This window comes from Pogona vitticeps, chromosome 2, assembly GCF_051106095.1.
Source record: "Pogona vitticeps strain Pit_001003342236 chromosome 2, PviZW2.1, whole genome shotgun sequence".
NCBI classification, from domain to species: domain Eukaryota; kingdom Metazoa; phylum Chordata; class Lepidosauria; order Squamata; family Agamidae; genus Pogona; species Pogona vitticeps.
In genome coordinates, this window is record NC_135784.1 from 111,624,426 (window position 1) to 111,649,835 (window position 25,410).

Genomic DNA, 25,410 nt, shown 5'->3' on the forward strand with positions numbered 1-25,410 from the left:
CTGGGCGTTGGATGAGTTGTGAGTATATAAATGGAGACAATTATATATAAGCTTTTCTGAGGAAAATACCATATTTTTCCACGTATAAGACTATACTTTTGTCTAAAATCTTTAGACTAAAAATTGAGGGTCATCTTCTACACGGAAGTAAGCTGAGGCAAGAACAAAAACAAGTGGAAGGGAAAGCAAGGATCAAAGCAATCCTGCAGTGCTTTAATCCCTTTCCCCCTACATTTGATAATCCCCACTTAGATTTCTTAATTTTGGATTAGAAAAAGAGGGGGTGTCTTATACATAGGGACATCTTATACATGGAAAAATATGGTATATAAAGTTTATTCCTGCTTCAATAGAATTCCACTTGGCTGTTGGTATTTATTACTTTCAGATGACTTTCCAAACATTTAGGATTTCTGTTGAATTAATATATGTTCAATATTTGAAATAATTACTTTCCCAACTTCATGCTAGGTCGGTGGTATTAACACTCCTACTAAGAGGGTAGCTATTAAAAATGTAGAATGCAAAACTACTTTCAAGTATGGAAAATCGTCCTTTGAATCTCTAGAGAACTTGCCCCCAAGGAATACCAGCAGGTTGAAAACCTGACTTCATTTTGTTATAGAAATACATACACTGAATATCTCACTCTGCAATTAGTACTTCTTATCCTTTTGGTTCCCTTTTGAGACCTGCAAATAAACTATAAGTCCAGAAAGCTTTGTTTTCCTTAGTTGCCTGATTTATAGAATTCAATAGTATTGAACATAGGTTCTTAACTTGTGGTCCATAGACACACACCCCCCGGGGCAGCCTCACAGGGGGTCCACAAATGTTGAAGAAATGTTTTGATCTTTTGCAGTTACAATAGAAAGAAAGAAAGAAACAAAGAACAAAATCTTAATTTCCCTTGCTTATTTGTGTAAAACTTGCCTTTTCTAAACTACCACCTCCATTAAAAACAAAGTAAAAATTGGTTATGAAAATAACTGTTTGATAGTAAATAACTGATATTTCTGCACATGGTGAGAACATGCAAGTGAATGACGTTGAGTGGCTGAGAGACAGAACTTGACATTTCTTGCTACTGCGCAGTCAGAAGCTGTGAAAAAAGAGAGTTGGAGTCAGTCTGTGTCAGTGGGAATGTTTGGACAGACTTTACGGTTGTGCTTGTTTGATTTCTGCTAATAAAACTGTTCGGCTGTTGTCAGGTAAAGTGACTTTTCAATGTTATTGCAGTGAATTTCATAACTATTTTTGGCAGAGCTTCAGAATGGATCGCTGGCTGGATCTGAAACATAAAAGAACTGATGCTGTTGATGAGGGTGCATCCTGTTCGAAGCAAAATGAAGCTTCTTCCAGCCATCTTAAAAAGTGTCACTGTTATAGCAAGGAATATCTGTCAATGATACCCTTTATGAGAAACTTTAAATAAATATTTGATCCACTTTAGAGTTTAAAATCTTGAATTAAGTCTTGATGGTCCATGGCAATAAAAGATATTTAAAGGGAGTCCATGGTAAAGAAAATGTTAAGAACCACTGGTATGGAGTCTACAGGCATAACTGGGAGAGTAGCATGCCGCTTTGAATTCTTTAGAGGAAAGGTGGCGTGTCAGCGCAGCTATTGAACAAGGAAATAAGTAAGGCTCCTGAATGGTGATCTCTCTTGCCCTGAAGCTCAAGGGCATGACAACATTTTCTTCATCTCACTTATTGCCACACAAATCCTTGAGGATGCTACAGCTACCAATTTATACGTGAGGGGCTGAAGCTGTAAAATGGGCCCACAACCAGCTACATTCTTGCCAGTCTTCGCTCACACACCTTGAGAATCGTAGCATATCGAGAAACATACTACAGTGGTGCCTCAACTTACAAACGTCCCTACTTACGACCATTTTGAGTTAAGACCAGCTTGGGCCACAGAATTTTACTTCTACTCGCAACCGGAGTGTCCACTTACGAACAGAAAAAGGCAGGGGAAAAAGGCAGGAATTCAAATTGTAACTGTTGGTGGCAATGAGGCTGCTTCTTTGTAGCTCTTTCGCCCCAGCAGTTAAGAGAGTGTGCGTTGTCGTCGGAGGCTTGGGACTGCCTCCTTCTGCTTCTGAGAGTGTGTGTGCGTGTTTGCAGGGAGGCTTCGGGCTGCCTGGTAAGGTAAGGTGCTGATTTCTGCTTTTTAAAATGTGTTCTGGGTGTGTTTGCAGCGTGGTTTTGAACTGGGGGGTTATGTTGCTGTGCTGTGAGGGGTCTTGGGGGGGTTTGTTTGTTCCCCCCCATTTCCGATGGGTCTTGGGGATTTTTGTTGCTCTTTTGAGTGTTTTCCCATTTCTGATGGGTCTTGGGGGTTGTTAGTTTTTTATTCCCCCCCATTTCTGATGGGTCTTGGGGGGTTTGTTTACTTTTGGGGGTTTTCCCCCATTTCCAATGGGTCCTGCATGCTTCCCTTGCTTTTTCCTTTATTTTCTTTGCATTTCTGACCTGCCTCCTTTGTTCTCTGTGCATTTCCGATGTGCTCCGTTTGTTTTCTATGCATTTCCAATGGGTCTTGCACACATCATTGCTTTTCTTTCCTCCCTTCGGCCAGAAGGGAGTAATCACATTTCCAATGAGTTTTGCAGTGATTTTTTTGTGATTTTTTTTCTTTAGCCGGAATGGATTAATTGCATTTCAGTGCATTCCTATGGGAAATGGTGCTTCAACTTACAACCAATTCAAGTTACATCCATCTTCTGGAACAGATTATGGTTGTAAGTGGAGGCACCACTGTAATTTGCTATAGACAGCAGAGTTAGAAGGAGGTACAGGAGGGTGTTCAGCTGTATGGGGCCCTTCTAAACTGTACAGACAGTGTTGAATATTCATTTATTATTTATTTTAAATATTTTTACTCCACCTTTCTCCTTAAAAAGACCCAAGGCAGCTTACATCATTAAAAGACAATACTAAAGCTAACAGTGATTAGATAAATACCCTGTTTCCCTGAAAATAAGACCTATCCTGAAAATAAGACTTAGTATGATTTTTCAGGATGCTTGTAATATAAGCCCTACCCCAAAAATAAGCTCCAGTTAAGTGAAACCCCGCCCTCCACCATTGTGCCGCATTGTGCAACAACCAGAAGAAGATAACATGACTGTAAAATAAAACCTCCTCTGAAAATAAGCCCTAATGCATTTTTGGAGCAAAAATTAATTTAAGACCTTGTCTTATTTTCGGGGAAACACAGTACTAAATGGATCAAACAAATACCATACAAAAAACCTAAGCAACACCAAAGCAGTAAGGTACAACAATCCATTAAAAAAACCCACTTAGGCACCCAGTCATTAAGGTAAAGCCTGCCTAAAGAGAAAGGTCTTATCTGCTTGCAGGACGACAGCATAGACTGGGCCAGGCTGGCCTCTCATGGGAGGGAGCTCCAGAGTCTGTGAGCAGCAACAGAGAAGGCCCTCTCCTGCATTCCCAGCAAACGCACCTATGAAGGTGATGGAACTAAGAGGAAGATAGCGCTTCTGATAATCCTAACACTTGAGCAGGCTGCTAAAGGGAGATGCAGTCCTGTAGTAGAAGTAGCCTGTTGTTCAGAAAAACCTATGTCTGAAATGAGATTTGATTTTCCATTTTTGCCATTGAAACAAGACTCCAGCCCCTTTTTCTCCCTTTTTCTTTTAGGTAGCTGGCATGTGGATATTTTGTAATGATTAGTGGCTAGAGCATAAGCTGTGTTGATGTTTGTTCCTTCTGCTATGTAATTTATTAGGACAAAAGCTTTAATCTTCTCTTCCTAAGGATGCGTGTCTGTGTCATTCATTAAAAATAAAGGAAACAGTTACTAAATAGTTGCCATTACACTGTTCCTGGTATATGGAGAAATCAGAGGTTGGTCCTACCCCAAAAACAAAAAAAGAGGGCGATGTGGGAGCCAGGTCCCTCCCCTCCCGCTTCCTGAGCTCTATGGATCGGCATTTTCTTTTCTTCCTTTCTTTTCCTTTTGGCTTTATAGTTCAGCTGTGGCATCTTGTTTATGTATTTTTCAAAAGACGGATAAGACAAAATCTGTGCTATTTATGCTGAAACACAAGAGAGAAACCAAACTTTGAAGCAGCTGTTCAGGGAAGGGCAGTTTTTTAAAGCTGTAAACCCCGCTGCAGATACCGCAACCGTGGCAGTTCAGAACAGGCTGCTTTTCAGGGACTCTTGCTTGCTTGGACTGTTCCAACCGTTGCCATCAGGCAAGTCACCAACATGTGGATTCATTCATTCTGTTTGAATAATGGATGAGCCCTCCAGGAGATAAAGCACTATCTCTTGAAATAGAACTTGTCGGCACGGTTCCAAAGCCACGGACTGTTTCTTGGCTTTGTTGGGTTTATAGGTCGAAGGTGGCACTGGAGGTTCAACGCATTTCCCAAGATTGTGGCTGCATCTACACTTTCAGGAAGGACTGAAGTCGCTTCACAGTGACTGCTCATTTCACATGACACTCTAGTGTGGTTTTAAAAAGTGCATGTTGGTGCCTTTTGAAAAACCACAGTAGGGCTCCTGTCATGGCCGGCCAGTGCCAGAAAGCTACCTGGCTACTGACAGCACCGGGTTGGAGCTCGGCATGTAGCCAAAACGAAGTCGCCGGAGCTGCCCCTCAGGCACAAACAACATCCCTGCCCAGCCAATACCCTGCAAGTTGCCTAGGCCCCTTGGCACTGGCTGCCTGGTAATATATATATTTTTTTTGCTTGGGGAAGGGCAGCTCCATTGGATTCTTTGTCTCTGCATGGCAAATGGGTGAGGCTGCTCCAACCCCAGCCGTGCATCCCAGGGCTGGCCAGCCTGCAGGCCTGGGACTGCTTTACCTACATCTGGCTTCAGTGCAAGGATTCACATTAAAGAGGGTGTGTGGAACAGACAGTTTCAAACCTATTTTCAGCTAACCCTCAGCAAAAAGCTTATTGCAGGTTATCTGAAATGCATATTTCCTGTCTCTTTTTCACCTATGCTGGCCCCTCTTTTCTATGCAACTGTGCAAAGAACAAGGGAAGGCAGCAAGTAACACCACCAGCCACCTGCCCTTATAAGAACTTGCTTCTCTCCTCCCCAGCAGGGTGGGGTTTCTTTCTTTCTTTCCTTTTGTTGTCCACATAAGCTGCCTGGATACAAAGCATCGGACTTTCTTCCAAATAGGAAGGGAAGAAGAATGTTATGGTAAATTAGCAGCCGCACTAAATGGTTCGCAATTGAGAAGCGGTTTTGGAGCAAATCAGCTTGTTGTTTTGACTTATCTATCGTCCCATAGTGCCAGAGCAGTCTCTGGGCAGCTTACAACATAATTATGCAAACAACACTTTGCCCCTCAGTGAGCTGGGTACTCATTTAACTGAACTTGAAAGGATGACTCAGCCTTGAGCCAACTACTGGACCTGAGCCTGCTGGGATCAAACTCCAGTCATGAGCAGAGGCTTGACTGCAGTACTGCAGTTTTAACCACTGTGTCACTGGTGCTAATGGCAACATGGAAATCCCATCCATTGCACCATTGCTAAAGAGTGTTGAGTAAGGGTTGTTCTTTTGTGGGGTTCGCTTTTTTCTCCAGACTCCAACTCCCAGAATTCTCTAAGTATTCCTCAAGCATAAATCTGGGAGTTTCTACCCATAAACAAACACCTACAGACACTTACATTTCATGTACCTGGAGAAGGACCTACCTCTGAGGCGATATGACTTTCTCTGGCCTTTCCTTCCAGTTGTTAATATAAGTATCAAGCTGCTGCTGTGATTCCTGGGCATTTTATTCTTGCTGCTCATTAGGCTCCATAGACTACACTCCCAAAGACTATTGAACTCTGGAGGTAGACCATTCTCCAGGTGAACAAAATGTAGGTGTCTGTAGGTATGTGTCTGTGGGCAGAAACTCTTGGACGTTTGCCTGGGGAACCCCTGGAGTTGGTGTACAGATAGATGGATAGATAGACAGACCCAATGCTGTGTCTGTATAAAATCTGATTTCAATAGGGTGGGAACACCCCTAAACTCAAGATTACCCCAAAAGAGTCTGAGCTTTGGCCACTAAAAGGCGTTTGTTTCTTGAACATGGTAGCCCTAAATCTTCAGCGTCTCAGTTGACGAATGGGAGTCATTCTCCTAATGTGCCACTTTGGTGAGAATGGTTGCTTTAAGCCAAACATTCCTAAAACGTCTGTTTTGTTTTTTTTGCAGATACCAGCCAGCAGGCCCGCTCGATATCCCACAGGCCTTACTACACACTGCCCAACAATAGCCATGAGAGGCGGTCGGTCCTCACCATTACTGAGCCTCCACGTTTCCACTTCCAGGCAAAAGGAAAGAACATCCGCCTGGACGCCCATTCTCGCAAGGCCACCCGGAGGAGCAGCTTCTGCAATGGCATCACTTTCACCAACCGGCCCATCCACCTCTATGAGAAAGTGCGACTCAAGCTAGTGTCTGTGCACCATGGGTGGAGTGGGGCCCTGCGCTTTGGCTTTACTACTCACGATCCATCGCAGATGTGTGCAGATGACATACCAAAGTACGCCTGCCCAGACTTGGTCACACGCTCAGGCTTCTGGGCCAAAGCACTGCCAGAGAGGTTTGCACTAAGAGACAACATCCTGGCCTTCTGGGTGGATCGCCATGGGAGAGTTTTCTACAGCATTAATGATGAAGAGCCAATTCTGTTTCACTGTGGCGTCAAAGTCTCTGGGCCTCTGTGGGCACTGATCGATGTCTATGGAATTACCCATGAAGTGCAAATACTAGGTAGGTATACATGTTTGTTTACATCTTTATATATATATAACACTAATCAGTTAGTGTGTTTTTTTTAATCAGTTACAGGCCTACAGGAAAAGCAATCTTCTAGTCTCTGCCATAAGGCAGATACAGAGATACTGGCTTTAAGTTTTTATCTTTTGTTTGAACCAGATCCTGTAGTAGAAATGCAAGGAGGCCATAAAAGAAATCCCTGTTGAAGGCCATTGCATACTATAATGCTGTAGTTGCCTTCTTCCAAACATCTCTCTGGAGGAATGGTACTCAAAAGAAAACTGCTGGTGTTCACACTGGAAAATGTAAAACCCAGATAACTAAGCTTTATATTTTCATTTCTATCCAGTCACATCTACTTAGTACTTTTGTTGTGTTAAATATATTCACTCCCCTTCAATGGATGAAATCTTTGCAAAATTAATAGAGGTGATTCGGCTGCAGCTGGAAAAAGTCATGCAAATACTGTATATAATTTTTATTTGTCTCCCAGGTCTTCTTGAAATCCTACTGCAGTTCTTCTTTGAGAATGGGGTGGGGAGTTGGAGTCAGCCTGACCTACAGAGGAGTTCACAGTTTGGGATTAGCCATTGAAAATGCCCTGTCTTGAGTTCTCATCTGCCTGTCGATTGGGGGACAGGGGGGCTGGAAGGTGGACTTTCCCCAAAGATTTTAAAACTGGGTGAGGCTGATATGAATAGGCTCCATCTTCAAGCAGCCTGGACCTAAGGCGTATAGGATTTTACAGATCAAAACCAGCACTTTGAACTGGGCCTGGAAATGCACCAGAAGCCTGTGGAGCTGATAGAACAGAGAAGTTACACCTTCCCCATGACTGTACCTGCACAGCAGTCTGGCTGCAGCATTTTGGAGCAGCTGAAGTTTCTGAACACACTTCAAAGGCAGCCCCGCATGGAGGACCATATGATAATCCATGTGGGATGTCACCAAAGCGCTTGTGAACAGTGTGTTGTCTCCCTGATAATTCTCGAGTTTCTGGATCATTTTGGGTTGTTGTTGTTATTGTTGCAGATTTGAATAGATCATTCCAGCATTTGTATCTACAGTTGAGGAGGGTATTTGTTGCTGAATGTACTTGAGTCCCCAGTACTGCCTGTGCACACAAATCCAGAATTTCTCCCTGAGGTCTCATACTCATTTCACATGGTCCTCTGCTTTTGCATATCTTTTCTCCCTCTCAGTCCTTGCTCTCTCTCCTCCCTTTCTTGCTCTCTCCTCTCTTTCTTTGTTGTTCGACGAATCCCTGTCCTCTAACTTTCATGTTTCACTGCCATGCTTTTGAATTTTATTTTTAACAGTAAATTAAAAAACAAAAACGAAACACCAGGAATATCTGATATCTGATGAAAACTAAACAGGGGCAACAAAAGGATGTGGAAACATGGAGATTGGCCAGCAGAAATATGCCTGTTAAGCAACATCATCACGTGACACACAACTGCAAAGTGCACAGCTCATCACATTTCAGTGTGGTACTGATGTCCACACCAGTGCATCCTTCACTGGGACAAACTGGAGTAAAGCAGAAGAAAAATTACATTGCTGTCTATTTTTGGTGTCCCACTTTAACTCAGCTTTGCGTCATCTGTATACTGACATGTGGTACTGGTGCCATGGATGTGAGGGAAGTTAAACATGTGCTTTGTATGAATGGGCCCAAAGGCATGTGTCATTGTGGCCAGATCAGTCATATGCAGGAATGGGCACAGCTGGCACACTAGTTTTAATTGTGCAAATGCATGCCTGGCCACTACCAAGACCTGGACATTCTGGATACCTGTAAGGCACCCAAAATCTATTGGGGGGGGGGGGAAAGAGGAATAAAAACTTGGTGTCTAAATACAGTTTTGTATATTTTTCACCCTTACAAAGAACCACAAAAGCTAGGAGAAGGAACTATGCTTAGTAGAAGGCTCAATGTGGATAGAAATGTCAAGGATATGGTATGATTTGGCATGCAAGTGAACATTTTGAGAACCTCCATTATCATTTCCAGACCAAACCCTTTCTAGCTTTTGTGGGACATAAAGATAGGCTTGCACATTGGAAAGATTCAGAGCACTGTCTCCTGAATGCAAGTTGAACCTATTGTTGCCTGAAAACAGAAACTCCCTTCCCACCTAATCACTATAACCCCAATTCAGAACTGTTTTACTTCTGCCATCTTGATGCTAGCGCACATGAACAAACAGTGATGCGGAGGTGGATTTAACTTTCTCTCATACTTTGTTGCTGGGGAAGCCAGTGTAAAACTTTAGATTCTAGAGGGGAAAAAACAAGATGATGCCCTGCAGTACCTTGAAGAGGTAATGAGCTTCATTCGGCATAGGCTTTTGAAGACTGTTTGAGCTAGCTGGATAGCTCAGTGAGTTAGGTCTCTGGCTGCAGAGCCAACAGTTGGAAGTTCAGTTTCCCAGTATTACGTCCATGAGAAGCGCTAGCCTGGGTGGCCTTGGAGAAGCTCAACAGTCCCAGAATGCCCCCAGAAGAAGGGAATGGCCAACCACTTCTGAGTTCTCTCCAGGTAGAAAACCTGAAAAAGCTCTCCGCAAGTCAGAATTGACTTGATACCTCACTACTACTACTACTACTACTACTACTACTACTACTACTACTACTACTACTACTACTACTATTATTATTATTAACAACATTAACATTAACATTATTAGAGTGCATCACAAGTGGGTAGACTTCAGACATCCAGGATCTCCTTTTTTTTTTTTAACTCAAGTCTCAAGCATAGGGAGTGAGCCAGAAGTATTCCTTGACTGGAGGGAAAAGTTGCCTCTAAGTCCATGGTTAATTTTCAGCATCAGAACCAAATTTATAATCATTTCATGTTAAGTCTGACACCCAGTTTCCCCCTCCAGGCTTGTTTAATCCCACCAGTCTAATTTAGCTGGTGTGGGGGAGAAAGTTTTTTTTCCTGTTGATTTCAAGGAACTGCAGGTCAGAAACCCTTGCATATCTATCGTAAATGACTCAGAACATTCACATCTCACTTCTGACCATCCCTGTTGGATCCATGAAGGCAGTGTTACTTCAGGGAAGCAAACAGGAATCTGATTTTTGCACTCTCTTTAGTGCCATTAGTTTGGGTTTAAACTAAATTAGATATGTCAAGGCATACAGACTGGCAACAGATTTTTAAATATGTAGATTTCTAAAAGTGGTATGTTTGTATTTCCAAAATGAAAAGAACAGCTGCACCAGCATCTCTAGTATGAAACGGAGTTTGATTTCTACTGCTGAGTGCCCCAGCAGTGACTGAGGAGTGCAAGCTGGCGAGATGAGGTCTCTTCCACTTATGCCTTGGCTCCATCAAGTACAAGATGTGCGCACCATGGGCCAAGGCAGCGCAATGTCCTCCTCCTCTCTTCTTCAGTTTGGGATCCAGACCCATTATCTCTCCTCAGTGGGCCACTTAGGGCAGGAATGTAACGTGAGAGGCTGTACCAGCGTTCTTTTAGAAAGCACAGCACCTAGCCACAAAAGAGAAACAGCCGCCTCTCTGCTTATCAGAGGGGCACAGGAGTGTCATATATATCTCTTTCCAAGAGTTTGGAAAGTTTTCCAATGTGGGTTCCCCCCCCCCTTCTTGGATCTGCCCCATTTAGATAAGAGATTTATTACTCCTGATTTATCATCTTGACCTGTAGCGTTCAGGTGATAACTTGGCTTCTGTCTGGCTACCTAGAAGTGCAGTTCAAACGAGCCATGATTGTGGACTTATTTTTGTTCACCCAGACAAGCCTGGTATTAGTATGTGTTTACGAAGGACCAGGGATCTGCGGCCTATGATGTCATGTGCAGCCTCAATGGTTCTTAGAACAAGAGCTTAATGCCTGTCTCTGGTGCACTTTGAGGTTATCTCAGTAAAGCCACCACAGTCTACTTGGCTTAACCTTTCTGGTGTTAATTTACTGGGGCTCTTGAGCTGACTTAAAAGGGAGGATTTGGCACTTCTGTCATCCTATTGTGGGTACAACTGCAAAAGATAATTTAGCTTTAGCGATAACATAAAGTGATCCTTTGTAAGTTACATCATGAATTCATTAACAGGACTTCATTCAACATATTTCTGAGTGGGCATGGTTTAGATCAGCACACATAAAAATTGTTTTTTTTTAAAAAAATCAGCAATAGAAATCTTTTTTAAAAAAAAAAGGTAACTGACACCCAGCTCATTGCCCTATGTACTTCCTTATTCTCCTTAAATGAAAAACACTTCTTTTGGGGGGGGGGGCTGAAAAATGATCGACCACCTAGAAACCCTGTGAGCTGTAGTCCTTTTGCCTAGTATTAAAAGTGGGAGCCTGTTCAGGGAGGAGTTTTGAGATCTAAGCTTTTGCAAGAGAAAAGCTGTGGAAATTCAAATGTCTTAATTGGGTGTTTTTATCTGAAACTGCCCATCCACTTCTTGTTATTGGCTCTTGGGAGCACTAACATGGAACAGTCTGCTTCTAATTTTTACGGCTTTGGGGACTGGGTTTTCTTGACATCTGATGCTAGCCAACATCATACGTACTGTGAGAGAGGCTGTTGCCTCCTCACATGATCTGCGAGTAACAAAGAGACCAATGTGCTCCATAATCCTTGAAAAGGTCACTCCTCTGTTTTAACATGCAGGATATTACACAATTTTAAATTAATGGTACCTGTGGTGATTAAGTGTGTCCCCTTTCCAGACTCTCTTACGTGATTTAAATTGGCAAGGACAAGGGAAGGAGAGCTATGGGGATGTGGGAAGCAATGCATTCTCTTTTCATGCGGTAGGTCGAAGCTGCAAAATTGGCTCACTCCGATTTCGGTGGGAAGTTGTGAGAGACACAGAGAGAAAGAGCAGAAAGCAGAAACAGGTTTCTTCCTCTGGAACTGGCCAGACTGAGGACTCCAGCACAGGGCCTTAGTGAACTGTGTGACGTGTTCTTGTTAACTGAATTGTGGGGGCATTGATGAGACATCCACAGGGTGGGGCTTTATCTGTTTAATGGCAATCCTGTTCTTTGCTTGTGCTTCCACACTGATTTGTCTTACTTCACCCTACTCACCGCAAAAAATAAAAATAAAAAATGAAATGATGGGAACATGGGTGGATGAGTAAAAACAGTCTCTCCCTCCCCCACCTAGCATCTCCCAGAGAAATCCAACTGCAGGCGCCCCCTCCCCCCAAATCAGTACTGGAGTTGATGTTTAGTTGTGGGGAAGAGCAGCTGACTAAAAGACTCCTGTCCAGCCAGTGCACGAATACCTCTTTTCTGTATAACGGTACGAGTTTGCATCTAATACAGCTTGTCTTCATCATTGCCTTGCAGACAGCATGTTTGCAGAAACGATGACTTCCACCCGTCTCAGCAATGCGCGCCTCAGCACTTGCCTTCCCCAGAGCAGCCATGATTCAGCCAACTTCAGCAACAATGAATTAGAAAACAACCAGGTGGTGGCCAAAATTGCCAATCTGAACTTGACTCGTATGCCTGGGCTGCCAGCAGATAACCGTACCATCCCATGCTGCCCGTCTAGGCGGCAGCTTGCCCAAGTGGTGCCTGCCTTTCTAGATACCGACCTGCGTTTCCACCCTACCCGGGGACCTGACATAAACTTTTCTCAGGACCGGATGTCTGCCTGTACCAACTGGCAAGAGAGCAATAGGACCTTGATGTTTTCTGACCGACCGTTGCATATCGGTGAAAATCTCTTTGTGGAAGTCGGACACTTGGGGCTGCCTTATTATGGGGCCCTGACATTTGGCATCACTTCCTGTGATCCGGGTACTTTACGGACAAATGAGCTCCCAGCGGATCCAGACTTCCTCCTGGATCGCAAGGAGTACTGGGTGGTTTGCCGAGGATTTCCTGTCCTCAACAATGGTGACATCCTCAACTTTGTGGTCTTGCCAAATGGAGAAGTACACCATGGAATAAATGGGACAAGCCGTGGGATGCTGATGTGTGTGGATACCTCGCAGTCTCTGTGGGTTTTCTTCACCATACATGGTGTAATTAATCAGCTCAAAATATTGGGTAAGTGCAGTTCGAAATTAGCTAAGTGGATTGATTGATTAATTAGATTTCTGTCCCACCTATATAGACCAAAGGTATAAAACAAAGTCCAAGACACACAGACATTCCTGTTGGTTTTAGCAAGGCTTTGCCAATCTATAAGATTTGGATTTTCTTGTCTGATTAAAGCCTCCACAGGAAGAACATTGGCTTGCCTTGGCCTTGCTGAAGCCGAAGCCTGGTTGTCTGTGTCAAGCTGCACTGAGCCAGTGATCTCTGCTGTGTTTGCCTGTATTCCTTTTATAAACTGAAAGCATGTGTGAGGTCTGTGCTGTCTGCCTGGGCCCAACAGGGACATGCAATGGTCTGGGGTGGAGGGCAGGGGGTCCTACTCATATCTGACAAGAGCACAGGATGATTGTTAAACAGCTACAGGCACATGCAGTGGTTTTAGCCCAGCTGCAAAGATGATCTATAACACCAGCATTGCATGACCGATTTCCCATAGTTCATGGCTAGATCATTTGAGTGTCATGCTCCTGGATGAAAGGTGGCATCAGACTGAATTACTATAACTCAGAATGTAAGGAAGAATTGCCTTGCACGCTCACTCGTGAGTCTCCCTTTTGAGTATATTGTCTTTCCTAGCATTGCCAACCAGATGCCTGTACTGAGCATCAGGACGATGACCATACTATGCTCTATCTCTAGTATGTGTTATTGAAACAGTATACTGTATCAGGTGGAGGTGGGGGCTCCATTCAGCTAGCAGGGCTGATCACTATTGACAAGCATGTCTTTTTAATTGGGCTCTACTCTGGTAGCTAGGAAGAGGGAGCATGTATTTTAATGAATGTTCTCTTTTCCATTTTGGAGTCCTGCTTCTCTGGAAGTTCCTTTGTGAATGGATGTTGATGCTTCTGTAGAAGATGTAGGTGATCAGCCTCGTTACTGCAGCTGCATTTACTAGATAAAATGTCAGGTTAACTTCAGAAGGCAATCTAGGCTTTCCACCTAGGCAGTTTTCAAAAGAGTAGCTATGCAAACATATTAGGTGAAAACAGACAAAAAAACCATTGTGGCACCTTAAAAACTAACTGCTATATTTTAATGTCAGCTTTCATGGATCAAATGCACTTCAGCAGTTGTGCGAGGAACCATGGACTCAGAGGCACAGACAACTGAGGAAGCGGACTTGATCCATGATTGTTCACATTAAAATACAGCAGTTAGTCTTTAAGGTGCCACAAGAATTTGGTTCTCCTTTTTTTTTGTTCTCATTTTTCATCTGGCTTCTAGGCAACATACTCAGGCATTGCCAGCCAGATTGTAGCATCTGTGGTATGAACTGTTGAGGCACAGAAGGACCTGAAACAGAGCACTTAATTAATGCAGAGCTGGGACCACAGGAATCTCTTAAGTGGGTGCTGTTGACATGGGTACATTCAACTCAGGACTCAATGTGCAAGAGACTCCTGCCTGTCCCTGAAGTTGAACTCAACCTGTCTTTGTATTTTCAGGGACAGTGCAGTCCAGCCCGGTGACTGTCTCCCCCTCAGGATCTCCTGGTGGCTCCCAGTATGACAGTGATTCAGATATGGCTTTCAGTGTGAACAGGTCTTCATCTGCTTCTGAATCGTCCCTAGGTAAGAGAGTCTTTGCTTATCTCTGTGCTTTTTTTTAATGGAATATACACGCCCAGTGCCCTAGTCAAAAACAGAAGTCATGCCTTACACCCTGAGTTTTAACTCTGTCTGGAAGGAAACATGTTACAGTTGATGGAGGTTGTGTGTGTCAGAACCTCCCATGTTTCTTACTGTGAGACAGGAGTGCCCACATTTTCTTCGGTTAGTGCACTGCTGGGCTTTAATACACACAGAGAGTCATGAAAAAGATGATGTACTATCCCTTTTTTTAAAAAAGAGGAAATGAAAGCAAAGGAAAAAAAAACCCTAAAGCAGCCAAACTAGTTCCATCATATGAAGTCTATAGGATATGGCTTCAAGGTTTCTAACCCTGGTAGAAAGTTGATAAGCGTTGGGGCGGGGACAGAGAGAGTCCAGTGCAAAAGAATTGTGGTTGGGGTGGGGAGACAAAGGGAGAGGGCATTTGGTGTTGAGAACCCAGAAGAAGCTGGACATATTTATAAATTACAAAATGAAACTAATTCAGAGCCCAGTCAAAATTGGTTCAGAATACAGATGGCCACAAACTGGTGGCTTGTGTCAGTCCGTTTCTCAGCTGAACAGTAGTTGTTCAGCACTTCCCAGCCCTGCCTCCTCTGGCAGGCGCCCACTCAGAGCCAGTGCCCAGAGGAGGTGGGGCAGGGAAGCTGGGGCCCTGCTTCTGAATGGGTGCCCACCAGAGAAGGTGGGGCTGGGAGGTGCTGAACACCTGTTCAGCCAAGAAATGAACTGGAACAAACTTTCCAGCTCCAATACTTTCTCAATTCTTTATTAGCAAGTAAAAATATCAGACCCTTAAATGATACAAAGTGTAATTCTAGGTTAAATACCAAAAGCCACCAATCTCATTCATTGTAACACATTAACAAATGAATGAAGAAGGAAATTAGAGTCCATGAAAACATGTATATGCTGCTGCATACAAATCATGTGATATTGGCAGGTGAGGGTAGAATCCTTCTAGAATGGCCATGTAAAGAATGTCTTTACTTTAGTATTAATGTTTTCAGAAAGTGATAGACATTGACACCATTGCTTACCTGGGCAGGTAGAAACACAATATGAAGAGCTCCTGTTTGTGCTACAGCCACAGTAGAGAGAAATCATTACACAGAGCCATCATTCCCCATCAGCATCATACTGGAGACTGCACAGTGTTAAAAGTCTTCTGTATATGTCGATTGTCTGAGGCTGGAAACAGATAGTAGTTTTTAAGAGAGCAGTAATAGGTTAGCTTGTTTTCCCACAGGATCCACACACTTTGTCCAAATTATTGCTTCTTTGAAAAAGTACAGTATTTGATTGATTTTATAAAGATCTTGGTTAGTAAATATTTTTTTAAATTTAGAATAGGCACCAGAAACAGTGAGATTCCGAGCTCCTTAGAACAGTGGTCCCCAAACCTTGGGCCTCCAGGTGTTCTTGGACTACAATTCCCAGAAGCCTTCACCACCACCTCTGCTGGCCAGGATTTCTGGGAGTTGAAGCCCAAGAACATCTGGAGGCCCAAGGTTGGGGACCACTGCCTTAGGAGATCTCTGGTCTGTTTCCACTTGGAGAAGCCCAAGTGTGAGAGGAAGTAGTCTTTCTGAGAGACTTTTTTTTCCCTCAATGCCTTCTAGTGACTGCTCCAAGCTCTCCCCTGAGCCCCCCGGTGTCTCCAGTGTTCCCGCCTCCAGAGCCTGTGAGCAGCAAGAACGGGGAGTGTACCGTCTGCTTTGACAATGAGGTGGATGTGGTGATCTACACCTGCGGACACATGTGCCTCTGCAACACCTGTGGTCTTAAGCTGAAGAAGCAACTCAATGCCTGCTGCCCAATCTGCCGACGGGTCATCAAAGACATTATTAAAATCTACCGTCCGTAGCCTCTCCTCACCTACCCCCTTCTTGGGGTGCAAATGGTGAGTGGCAGGAGGAAAAATGTTGTTAGCAATTGTCACACCTTACTGTCCTTGCTTCTGGGTTATTGTGCTGGTCAGTGGTTACTGAGTAGCTCTCTTGTCTATATTTCCATGTTTTGACCAGTGGAAACATATCAGGGATAATTAAGTGAATGAGGAAACGCTCTGGTCCTTGTAGAGGCTGAAAGTACAGCTGTGGAGGGCAATGTAAAGATGCTGCTCTAAGGGGTTAAAAAGGGGTGGGTGCAGCGGGGGGAGGCGGAGGGAACAACAACCCTTGCTCTGTTCATCTCAAAAAGGATTGGGTGTTCTCATTAAAACATACAGCTACCCCATTTTGGGAAGAGTACTGAAGAATTCAGTCGTTTGGCCTTTTTTTTTTTTTAAAGAGTCTTGGAAATCCTCTTCTCACAGCGGAAGAAACTTAACATATTAGGCAGCTCCTCCTGCAGCTGCAAGTGGGGCAAAGGTGTTTTAATCTGCTTTCTGCAGATGTCAACTGATGCATCAGGGCTTGAAACTTGTCCTGTCATTTTCTGGAAAGGGTTGAGAGGGCAGGAAATTCTGGATGGCATTTTCTCATTCCAATGCATTTTTTTTCCCAGTTGTAAGTCAAGCGCAAGAGTACAGGGACATAAATTACATTTCAAAACATCCTAGAAAAGGGGTGGCTTACTCCAGTGCGACCTGTTCAGTCCTCCACATTTTGAGGTGCTGTCTTAGCTTGGGAACCAGGTGCAAGATGCGTGCGTGGGTAAACCAGTTAGAGAGAAGCATAAAGCTATAAATGTCTTCTGAGCACCAAAAGTAAACATCTTCTGAGAGGAGCAACTGCCTCTTCTGTGAGTCACAACTCAAAGCTCCCAGCTGTTGCAGTAAGCAACTGCGGAGCACATTTTGAAGCGACAACGATTTGGGTTTATTGAAAGCCATATGTCTCAGCATGTAGAAGAGGGGCATTGTATACTTTGGAGCAGACAGCAGCAGAGGGAGGCTGATGGAGAATTTAGCATTTCAAGCCTCTGCAGTTTCCTGACTTGTGATTTGTGAAATGCTAGTGATGGATGTTTTCCTCCATTGTTCCCCCCAGTTTCTGTCAACAAAGTATGCAGCCATGTGGGATCTCTCATTTCTTCCTCTACAGGAAGTTGTCTTCTGTTCCACAATAGAGGCATCTTATTGAAATTTAAAAAGCTTTTCACTTGGCATTGTTTGTTGGAAAAAGGATTTGCAAGCTATTATTAGATGCTTGAACTTAAAAGACAAATGAACTTTGGTTGGTATTAGGCAGCTTGGAGCTTCGGAGGTCTGGATAGTAAGGTGAAATGAACTTGGCCTTTAGGGAAGAGGTGCCATGCAAGCAATTAAAAAAATATGCTTGGCAAATTTGCTGGTTTTCTTTTCTTAATCAGGACTTGTTAAGGCAAAACCCTGTTGCTCTCTCACAACAGCAGCAGCCTGCTCTCTCCTGCTCCACAAAAGTCTGCTAGGAAGAAATGCTGTCAAATCAGATGGAAATACAACAACTGTGCCTACCCTGAGAGTCAACTCCAGCATGCAGCAGATGCTCTCGAAAGCTAGAAATCCTTGCATTGCAGCTGATTTGTGATCTTACCATATCAGGTATCATGCTGGAGAAGATTGTAGGATCTCTCAGACCCTCATCTCCTATCATGGCTGTGCTAGCATTCTGATCTCAGCCTTGATACCAAAGTTGCTGTGGTTTTTCCCTTCACAGCTCAGCCTTTATGCCTTCAGTAGCTTGAAGATGGCAAGTTTCCTCTCCCCTCTTTTGTGTAGTATACTCTGAGGCTTTGTGATTTATATAGGAGATGTAAACTAAGTGCAAACTTTGGCCATAACAGGTAAGGCATGCCGATCCCTTGGTAGGCAGAGAATATAATTAAACTTGCACGGTTGCAGTGGTCTCAGTGGGATAAATCCATTTTTCCACAACACACGCCACATTTAGTGGAGCACAGACTAGCTTTCTGATGTTCATCCATTCCATTTTACTCATGCAGTTGTATTTCATGGGCTTCCTAGTATTGTTCTAGCTTGGTCTCTGGTTAGTTGGTGTTGTTTTATTATTTTCATCTCCTGTGAAAGGAATGCCAGTGAAGTGCTCACTCTGTTCACAGGCTGCCCTATGAATCAATAGAATCTTAGAACAACTGTGTTGGAAGGGGCCTATAAGGCAATCAGGTCCAACCCTCTGCTCAATGCAGGAATATAAATCAAAGCAGACATGACAAATGGTTGTCCAATTTTATCTTGAATGCTTCCAGTATTGGAGCGCTCAGCATCTCCCGAAGTAACTGGTTTCATTGTCATACTGCTCTAACAGTTAAGAATTTTTTCCTGATATTCAGGCTAAATCTGGGTTCCTGTAACTTGAGCCTATTTTAATGTGTTCTGCAATTTGGAATGATCAAGAACAGATTCTGCCCCTCTTCTGTATGACAATATTCTAAGTATTTGAAAAGTACAATTATATCTTACCTTAGCCTTCTTTTCTCAAAGCTAAATATGCTCATTCACACACACCCCAGTCTTTCTCCCTAGGATTTCATTTCGAACCCCCTGATCATCCTTGTTGCCCTTCTCTGGACATGTTCCGGTTTACTGCCATCCTTCTTAAAGTGTTGTGTCCAAAACTGGACATAGTACTCAATATGAGGCCTTACCAGTGCCAAATAGAGGGCAACTAGTACTTCATGGGATCTAGAGACTATACAGTACTTCTGTTAATGCAGTTTAAAATGGCATTTGCTTTTTTTAAAACATCACACTGTTGACTCATGCTCAGCTTGTGTTCTACAACAATTCCAAGACCCTTCTTGCTTCTAGTATTACTGACACAAGTATGTATCTCCTGTCTTGTAACTGTGCATTTGGGTCTCCTCCCGCCCCAGGTGTAGAACTCTGCACTTATCCCTGTTGATGAGCCTCATGGCACAATGGTTAAACTGCTGTACTGCAGCCAAAACTGTGCTCACAGCCCAGAGTCCAATCCCAGGTAGCCAGCTCAAGGTTGACTCAGCCTTCTATCCTTCCGAGGTTGGTGAAATGAGTACCCAGCTTGCTGGGGTGGGGGGTGGCAATGTGTAGCCTGCATAACTAAACTCCCAGAGAGTGCTTTAAGTGCTGTGGGGTGGTATATAAACAGTACACTTTGCTTTTTTGCTTTTTAAATTTTCATTCTGTTGTTTTTCAGCCCAGTGTTCAAGCCTATCAGGATCTTTTTCAATGTTGTTTTTGTCTTTAAGGATATTATTTATTCTGTCCTGTTTTGTGTCATCCAAAAATTTGATAAGTGTTCCCTGCACCCCCTAATCCAAGTTATTATTAAAAACATTAAGGAGCACTGGGACCAGAACAGAGCCTTGTTACCCACGTTACCTCCTCCAAGTTTGATAAGGAGCTATGATAAGCACTGTCTGAATACGATCATGTAACCAACTGTGTATCCACCTGGTAGTTGCTCTATCCAGCCCATACCTAATCAGCTTGCTAATCAGAATACCATGGGACACTTTGTCAAAAGCTTTGCTGAAGTAAAGGTATATTACATCTACAGCATTCCCACCATCCACGATAGAGGTTACCCAATCGAAAAATAAGATCAGTCTGGCAGGGTTTGTTTTTGATGAGTTCATCTTGGCTTCTAGTTATTAATTGTTTTCAAGGTACTTGCAGAATGACCGTTTTATAATCTGCTCCAGAATTTCCCTGGGAATGATGTCAGGCTGATTGGTCTATAGTTCCCAGGATCCTCCTTTTTGCTTTTTTGAAGATAGGGGCATTAGCCCTCCTCTCATCATCAGGTATTTCACCCGTCCTCCATGATTCCAAGAAAGTAATAGTTCTGAGAGTTCTTTAGTCAGTTCCTTCAACACTCTTGGGTGCTGATTATGCGTCCCTGGAGATATGAACGCATTCAAAATAATAAGGTATTCCTTGACGATTTGTTTCTCAGTCACAAGCTGCAATTCTGTTCCCTTCACTTATTCTGCACATTTGCCTGGAGAGTCATAGACTGTCTTGTGGGAAACGGCTAAGCAAAAGTAGGAACAGAACTCTTCTGCCTTTTCTTCGTCATCTGTTACCATTTTTCCATCTCAGTTGAGTAGAGAGTCACTATTTCTTTTGTCTCTTTTGCTACACACTATCTGAAGAATGCTTTTAAAATTACTTTCAGAATCTCTTGCTAATCTCAGCTGTTGCCTTCCTAATGCCATCCCTGCAATTCTTTGCTACTTGTCTCTACTTCTCATTTGTGGTCTGGCCTTCCTTCCACTTTCTATGTGTCCTTTTTTTTCAGATCCTCTCTGAGCTTTTTGTGAAACCACATCAATCTCTCCCCCCCCCCCGTCTTCCACCTTTTTTTCCCCTTGGGTTTGTAGCTGTGCTTGTAGAATTTCCTTTTTAAGAAACTCCCACCTATCCTTTTCCTGTTCGGATTGGCTACCATGGGACCTTACTTATCATTGCTTCTGAGCTTATTAAAATTTGCTTTTCTAAAATGCAGCATATATGTGCCGCTAAACTCTGCTTTTGTTTTCTTTGAAATAAAGAACTCAAGTAGAAAATGGTCACACACACCTGAATTTCTCTTACTGACACTTTTCCCACCAAGTTGGTTAGAATCAAGTTCAAGGCTAGTTGCTCCTCTAGTTTCTTCCTCCATTTTTTGTAAGAGAAAATTACCAGCCACACATGCCAGAAATTTCTTGAAGGGCCATATTTGGCAGAATTTGCCTCCCAACATATACAGTGGATCCTCTACTTACAGACGGCTCGACTTACAGATTTTTTGAGTTACAGAATTCTCTGGCCGCAAAATTTAGGTTTGAATTGCAGCCAGAGAATCGACCTATAGACCAGAAAAAAAAACAAAAATGGAACAAAAATGGAACAAAAACAGCCGGTTACAGGATTAATCGGTTTTCAGTGCATTGTAGGTCAATGGGGACTCGACCTACAGACTTTTCGACCTTCAGCCACCGTTCCAATACGGATTAATTCCGTAAGTAGAAGGTCCACTGTATTAGGATAATTAAAATGATAATTGTTGCTGAATCCCAGTGGAGCAATCCTTGGTCTTAAATTGTAGTTTGCTCTTGTTATGGATTACTTAAAGGTAGGCACTTCAGTGCATTGTCAGACAAATGAGTATCGCTCTTCCAGGTGTCTTTAATAATGACTTGGATCAACAGGAACATGTTTATTTTAAAGTGGGCCAAAACATTGAAACTGCCAAAAATTTTGCAAAACTTTTGAATGTCCTAATTTATTTATGGAGACTTGAGTTGTGGTCACAGTTATTACAAATACTACATTGTCACAGCATAGTCAGTTATTGGACACCCATTATCTGTCCACACAGGATGCATTTACCTTGTGGTGAGATACGTTACTGTCACTGGAGGTCACAAGTGTCCATAAGCATTGTAGCTTTTAATTCTGGCTTTTGTACAGAATTCACAAGCCAGCAAGGGACCTCCCTGTCATTACCAGCAAGGGAGAATTCTTTTAACAATGCAAATAATACTAAGTTTTAGAAGATGGTGACCTGGTGTAAGCAGCAGTGTAAAGCAAATAAAGCAGCGCAGCTTCCTAGAATTCTAGAGGCTTGCATCAATTTCAGCACGTGGGTTAACAGTATCACCTTATTCTCGTGAACCTCGACGTGGTAGACTTGTCTTGCCTCTGGTGGTAGTTGAACAGGGTCAACATTACAGAGGGGAGGAACTTGACTTGAGAGATACTGGCGTTTCAACTGCATGGTGAACAAATCCTAGGCAATTAGATGCAAAATCCATATTAAGTCTGTGTTTAAATCCAGAGAAAGGGCTAATTCAAACCAGAAGTTGGTTATGTATCATACAACAGGCTTTAGTGCTTGATAGGACCATCAGTGGAGCCAAAACATGCCATAAAGGTCTGTGCCTAAAAGCTGACCTGCGTTCACATAAGCTGTTCTTGATAGTTTCAGCGGGTTGAACTAATTCTGAGAACCAAAAATGTTTTGCTCAGCGTGAAACTTTCTAGGTCAAGCCAACACAATTTCTGTTCCTTAACTTTCTGGAAGCTTCTGCCTGCTAATTGGCATTGAATTGGCAAGTTCCAAGAGACTCCTCTGCTTGATGTCACAGGTTTTCTAAGTGTGTGTGACCGCAATCCTCTGCCGCTTAATGCCCACAGGCATGAATAAGAATATTTTCCCAACATCTTAATCCTGCCCTCCTTATCTAGTATGCCACTTGTCGAAAAGCAGAATGCATTTGAATGGGATTTCTTTGTGGCAGCTTTTGTTGCAGTCAGTTTCCTGAGCCTCAAAAGGAGAAGTGGTTATAAAAGCTTACCAGGAAGAAGTGAGTAGTCTTAAAAGAGTTTTGCGGATGCGACCGAATTCTAAGAAAGCCTGGCAATAAATGGTCCCCCTTCCTTGGTGCTAATCACTACCTCTCAGAATATCCCTATTGCTAATGTTCTGCACTATTCGGGGCTAACTGTCCCAAGAGCCCATGGGTGTTTGGTGTTCTTAAGAGAGCTCTTACACCAGTGTAATGCCACCAGCTGCCATTATATCAAACAAAGCCTACCAGAACATTTGGCCTGTATCTTTGGGCTTGCTCAAAGTGAGCACTGTCAACTGCCACTGTTTATTAGCTGTTGCCACAGCTGTATTTTAGGAAGATGTTTACAGGCTGAGGCACTTGTGTGGGGTGGAGGGGGGAGGAGACATGCACTGTCTTAAATTTTCCTGTTAGAATGGACTTCCCCAAAGGAGCAGCATCTGGGAAGAGGGCAGAATGAAAAAGTCCACAGCCAGGGACTGTGAAGCTGATGGGAAAAGAACATTAAGGGACATGCAGCTTTACTTATTCAAGTCTCGTAAGGAATTCTCTAAATTCTGACAGACAACATTTAAGAATGGAGGTTATTTAGCAATTTTGGTCTTGTTATTGATATTCTTTTTAAAAAAAACAGTCTGAAAATCTGTTTGTGCCTTATAAGGGTGTCTGTGCACTTTTTATCCTTTTTAATGCGACTTTAAAAATGGAGAGAGAATAAAGGAACTTAACACAGATGGCTGGTAGTTTTATAGAATTTTATGTGTTCACCAAGAACTTTGCTTTTTTGATATTGGAGTGAAAAAAATGTATGTTTTCATTGAATTTTTTGCTGCCATCCTCCTCCCCATTTCCTCTTTGTATCAAAACCTTTTTAAAAAGTTTCCAGATTTCTAAAACTTCTTGATATTTTGCTGGTTCATGACTGTGATTCTGTATGTCACATACTAAAACAAGCCAGATGTTATTCTCTCTGTAACAAGACTTTCAAAGCAGATTATTGGGGAGGGGGGAGTTTGCACTTCTTTACATTGTCAAAACTATCTAGCGTTGTGATCTGTAGTGTGTGTGTCTGTGTTTTTTATTTTGGCCTGTTTTACATTAATATAAAACTCTACCTGTTTAAAAAACAAATAAAATGTTGACTTGTAAACTTTCTCTCCGGTCTGAAGTGGAAAATGGCAAAAGAAGGGACTGTCAGTGCATTGTTAGGTCTTATGGCCAGGACTGGGAAGCAATTCATCATGGTTTAAAAGCTCCTCATAGTTCCAGGCTATATCTTCTCAGCTTTGTTGAGCAGGCCTTTATAGCAAATATGAAGTTAGATAATATGCTCTCACTAACCTCACAAAATCACACTGACACGAAATTAGTTACCATGGGGATTCTGCTGGACATGGAAGACTTAAAATATATGCAATGACTGTACTGGGGAACAGCAGAGATTATAGACAACCTGTACAAACGGCAAACAGCAAGTAAATAAAACAGCTTGATTGAGTATTAAACCAGATTTACTTAATAGTACATGGAACTATATTAAAGAAAGCTAACTTGTGAGACCAAAATGGTTTTAAACTTCACCTGTTATTGCAAGGCCATAGTAAACTATAGAGGGCTAGATTCAAATCCCAGAAGATAGCAGGGACTACAGATTCGCAAATGAGTACAGAGGTTACAGCAAACATACGAGAAAAGAAAGGATCCTTTACTAAGCTACATGTCTTCCCCATGCACCAAAGAAGGCAATAATTAAAGGAGTACTGTACTACTGTGTGGATAGATTTAGGGATAATAAAAGTTATGTTCTTGCTCTCCTTAGAATATCTTAATGAGAAGCTGGGGGGAGGGTATCCAAACTCCAGCTGGAAGAATGCAAAGAATCTTGGGCAGAATCCCAAAAGAGGACAGACTAACAAAGATCCTAGACTAGAACCAAGAATTTTGGGAGCTATTAGGGTGCTCTGGATAAATCCTGTATATTCTTTGGGGGAAGAACAGTGAGATTGTAGAAAACCTGTGTAAATCATTAGTGAAAGTATGAGAAGGTAAAGTTGCTTACTCAAAAATGTGAAAGATGATGAAGACCATCCAAGGCTGAATGCATCCTAAGTGAACAAGCCGGATCGGATGACCATAGCTTGTTTTGACAGGCAAAGCTCTGAAAGAGCCAGCTCATTAGCTGAACTGGGGAACTATGATTACTAGGGTGAGGGCTTTCAGAAAATTCCCACAATTTGGTGGGACCCTCCCAGACTGAATTATGGGACTGGGAGCCATCCAACAACTAGAGGAAAACCAGCTCTATTGCCTCCATGCTGATCCCACATTGCTGCTTTGGCTTAAAATGGTATGAACTAGACAAGGATCAAACAGTTTGTTACTTGGAGCAGCTTAGGGCAACTATAAGAGTGCCCTGTTTGTTTCGTTGCTATTCCTTAGCATGGCTTAATATGGCATCTGTCAGAGGTTACTTCAGCCAAACTCCTGAAACCAGCAGTAAGAACCCAGCTCTTTGAGAATGAATTGTTCAAACTTATTTTTTTTAAAAAAAAGAACTACCTTTCTGAACATTATTACTGTAAAAGTAACAATGTTACTTATATACAGCTAAGTAATACTAAAGATTTACTAAATAGTACATGGAACTATATT

The 25,410-nt window shown here is 42.7% G+C and overlaps 1 protein-coding gene across 3 annotated transcripts in view; it reads left to right on the top strand.

Moving 5' to 3' along the window:
- The window catches only part of NEURL1B (neuralized E3 ubiquitin protein ligase 1B), a 248,430-nt gene extending 224,517 nt beyond the window's left edge, over positions 1-23,913 (top strand). For all 3 annotated transcript variants that reach the window (XM_020806881.3, XM_072990232.2, XM_078385788.1), the window contains exons 2-5: positions 6,216-6,776; positions 12,122-12,829; positions 14,329-14,454; positions 16,116-23,913. In XM_020806881.3, the coding sequence (XP_020662540.3) occupies positions 6,216-6,776; positions 12,122-12,829; positions 14,329-14,454; positions 16,116-16,360 (1,640 nt within the window). In that variant the 3' untranslated portion in view covers positions 16,361-23,913. The remainder of the gene's footprint in view (positions 1-6,215; positions 6,777-12,121; positions 12,830-14,328; positions 14,455-16,115) is intronic.
- The last annotated feature ends 1,497 nt before the right edge of the window (positions 23,914-25,410 follow it).